Here is a 4077-nt window from a genome sequence, read left to right on the forward strand (position 1 = left end):
CATAAACTCCCTGGAAGGGAATGGGATTGGTGGTATGATATTGCATCTGGGGAGATTTGGTCCCCACAAATAAAGCACTGTAGTTGAATGCAGTACTTAAGAGTCAGACAGACTTGCCACTTACTAGCTAGGTGACTCTGAGTGGGTTGTTTAATCTCTCTTTACTCAATTTCCTCATCTAGTGTTGTTGTTAGTATTAAATGAGATAGTAAATGTACATCACAAAGCTTAGTACCTCATAAAATGCTTTGTTCAATAAGTGGTAGACATTTTCATTATGACAAAGAGGGGTAGAAAATGGGGACTAGGAGTTCTAGGAGTATGTATGTGCACTGTAGATTGCAGCCTTGTTTTAGGCTGTCTCTATGTTCAGTGTGTCAGAGTATCTAGCCATGGAGTAAGAGTGGGTTTTCTGTCAGTCTTACACTGTCACACACAATGAATGTCTGTCCAGGGACTCTTCATTTTAGCCAGATTTCCAGATACACAGTCAATGAGGGGCTTGCACCAAGCTGAATGGATAGGGTTGAATAAGCCACAATCCCTGTCTTTGATTAAAGACAAAAACTAACACGACAACAAAAAGAAAGTGACATGGGTTATAGGTCTGTGAAAAAAATACTGCACAAAGAAAATGGCTTGGAATCCTAAATAATATACAAGAAGACACAAACTCTAGGAAACAGCAACAAGCTAATTAGTCCCCTTAAACACTGAAGAGTTTGGTACTTCATTTCCCCTAATCATCTCTATCCATTTTACTACCATTTTAGGTGCCCTCTGTCTCTTCCTGGATGACCATTCTGTTGTGGGCTAAATTGTGTTTCCCGCTCCATCCCCATTAATATGTTGAAGTCCTAAGTTCTAGTGCCCCAGAAAGTGACTGCATTTGGAGATAGGGTCTTTAAAGAGGTAATTAGGGTTAAATAAGGTCTTTGGGGTTTGGCCCCAATTTAATATGACCCATGTCCTTGTAAGAGGAGATTAGTTCACAGACACACACAGAAGAAAGAACATTTGAAGGCACAGAGAGAATATGGTTACCTACAAGCCAGGACAGGCCTCCAAAGAAACAAACCCCGCTCACACCTTGATCTCAGAGTTCCAGCCTCCAGAACTGTGGGAAAATGAATTTCTGTTGTTTAAGCCACCCAGTCTGTGGCACTTTGGAAGCCCTAGCAAACTAATATGTCATCCAATTGCTGGCCTCTCAGTTTCTTTATTTTCTCATTTTCAGGGACCTTCACTTTGTCTCTCTTCAGCCCCTCCTCCCAGGGCAGCACCCTGATTATGTCATGATCTAGAACTGCAACCTTCTGAAATATTACATTCAAATCTGTACTGTTGGCAAATCTCTGACCATAGTTACACTGCCTTGTGACCTTTACATTTGGCTATTTCCACGCAATCCTTTCTTTGATGTCACCCATGTCCCCAAATAAACCCTACTTCTTGCTCCCAACTCCCCCGTCGTCTTCCTTCTCAACTGAGTTTAGACATTGTGGTTTATCACTTCATTCTTTGTTTTGTCAGTATCTTTGAACCTCTGTTTCCTTCCATAGTTACAGCCTTGCAAAACCCCAACCCAGCTGTTTTCCCTGAACTCATACAGTATTTCTGAGCAGAGTTGAAGGAAACCACACAGCCACATTATGTGTCTGAGCCAGAGTAAAGTCATTGAGGTCTTCAACCTGTCTTGTCATCTCTTTCCTTCTCTACAGCTACTATTTCAAACTTCCTCTGCTCTCTTTTTCAAAATGTTGATCTCACTATGTCCAGCAGATGACTTCACCCAGGAGGTGACTTCACTTCCTGTTTTATAGGGAAAATTGAGGTCACCAGAGAGAAATTTCCCCCAGTTCTGCCAACTAATCTGTAAACATCTTCATTCTCACTAGTCATTCTTTGTTACCTCATATTACACATGAATATGTGCTCCTCTTTGTTCCTGAGGTTAATTTCTTAATAATCCTTTGAATTACATTTCTCATGGTTCTTCTAAGAACTCACACTTTTCACTGTTCTTTCGTTCTCTCTCGTGTTTAATGCTCTTTCTACTTTCTCCCTTAATTTGTTCCTTCTGCTCACAGTTTAAACACTCTCTAAGTATCTCAATAGCTCCTGCTACTTCAGGAAGTGTGCCTCACGCCTCAGTGTGCTAGAGTAAAATGTTGGAATGAGCCCCTCTGACGCATGGATATACAAAGTTTTTTTGTTTGTTTGTTTTGAGACGGAGCTCTGTCACCCAGGCTGGAGTACAGTGGTACAATTGTACAATCTTTACTCACTGCAACCTCTGCCTCCTGAGTTAAAGCAATTCTCCTGCCTTAGCCTCCCAAGTAGCTGGGATTACAGGCTGCTGCCACCATGCCAGGCTATTTTTTGTATTTTTAGTAGAGATGGGGTTTTGCCATGTGGTCCAGGCTGGTCTCAAACTCCTGACCTCAGGTGATCACCTCAGCCTCCCAGAGTGCAGTGATTAAAGGCATGAACCACTGCGCCTGACCTGGCATTGTTCTAAGTGTCTTTCTTTTTTTTTTTTTTTTTTTTTGTTGTTGTTAGAACAACTCAGCAAAATAAAATTCCTGTTTATTGTTGGACAACATTGTTTCACACATACATCAAACAGGCCAAAAAGAATAAACAGCAACTTCATAGACAAAAAAGGAAAAAAAGGAGACCTTTTAATCTTTGGCCTTTTAACCATCTCATACAAACCAACTACTTATAGTACAGCTAAGTACACACACAACAAAGGTACTGGAATGCTCGGAATACAATTGTTTTTCTGTTGTCGTTTTTGCTTTTTTTTTTTTTTTTTACAAGGTTTTTTTTCCTCCTTTGAGATTATAATGAACATGGTCACACCACAAATAAAGTCAGAAGTAGGACAGAGAACGCTCCAAAGACTGGTTTGGTCATCCGAGATCATTAAAAATGGCTGACCCTAACAATATGTACAAAAATATAAAATGTAAATAAAAAATACAAACAAATTTCCTTCTTAAAGTACTTTTAAGAAAAAAAGCAGGGTCTCGGAAGTTTTGGTTCTTTTTTCCTCCCCTGTTGCAAATTCTCATGGTTTGGGTTGGGTAGTGGAGAGCGCGTCGTGTCATCTGCGGGTGGCACTGACCGCGGTGGGCAGGCGGGCCGGCCTCTCTACTCGAAGGTGACCACGTTTAGATTCTGAGACGGGAAGTGGAGGGTGAATAGGTCACGGTGGCCTTTTTTTTTTTTTTTGTTTTTGTTTTTTAGTTTAACTTCTCCTTTTTTGCTGTCTAATCATCCTCGTCGGTCTTCAGCTTCTTGGTATCGACATCATCATCCTCATCATCTTCAGCTGCCCGCTTGCCCGTAGCAGACTCAGCGTCCTCATCTTCATGTCCATCCTCCTCCTCACCATCACCTTCCTCCTCCTCCTCCTCCTCTTCCTCCCCACCTTCCTCCTCTTCTTCATCTACCTCATTGTCAGCCTCCTGCTCCCCATTTTCCTCATTCGCATTCCCGTTAGCAGGGGCGTCTCTTCCATTTTGCGCCTCTTCCACAACTTCCTTCTTCTCCTTCAAGTCCTTGGTGGTGATTTCGGAGCTGGTGTCTACCGCTGCGTCTGACATGGTGGGGCACGCTGGTGATCCGATGCGGGGGTTTAAAAAGAGAGCGAGAGTTCAAGGACTCTGGCGATAAAGCTGCCGGAGTCCGCGACGGCGAAGGAGGAGGCGCGCGGCGGAGGCGGCTGTGGCGAGCAAGGAGTCGGACCAGGAACAACGCAAAGGTGGCTTTTCAGAGCAGCCAGTCGTGTCTTTCATATTTTAACTACACTACCACACGACAGAGCTCTAAGGAAGGCACCATTTTCTCTATATTTGGCAGCTTAGAAAATCATACATAACAGAACAATAACAAAAGCAAACATTTACATGGCATCTAATAGTAAGAATGCTGTACATTATGACATGATTTCTCACATTAACACTATGAGATTGGTACTATGACTTTCTCTGCTTTACAGAATGTGACTTCTAAGGATAAACAGTTGGTAAGTGGTAGAATCAGGATTAGAACCCAAGCAGTTTTAAC

General features: G+C 42.4%; 1 protein-coding gene across 1 annotated transcript; it reads right to left on the bottom strand.

Annotated features, from left to right (window-relative positions):
• Positions 1-3034: 3034 nt before the first annotated feature.
• On the bottom strand, positions 3035-3690 carry LOC105708856 (prothymosin alpha-like). The gene has a single exon (XM_012440515.3). The coding sequence runs from the start codon at positions 3612-3614 to the stop codon at positions 3279-3281; it is 336 nt and encodes a 111-aa protein (XP_012295938.2). The 5' UTR covers positions 3615-3690; the 3' UTR covers positions 3035-3278.
• Positions 3691-4077: the final 387 nt, after the last annotated feature.

The sequence above is a fragment of the Aotus nancymaae genome, unplaced genomic scaffold, assembly GCF_030222135.1.
Source record: "Aotus nancymaae isolate 86718 unplaced genomic scaffold, 86718_ANA_hifiasm-v0.15.2.pri h1tg000029l, whole genome shotgun sequence".
In the NCBI taxonomy this organism is placed as follows: Eukaryota; Metazoa; Chordata; class Mammalia; order Primates; family Aotidae; genus Aotus; species Aotus nancymaae.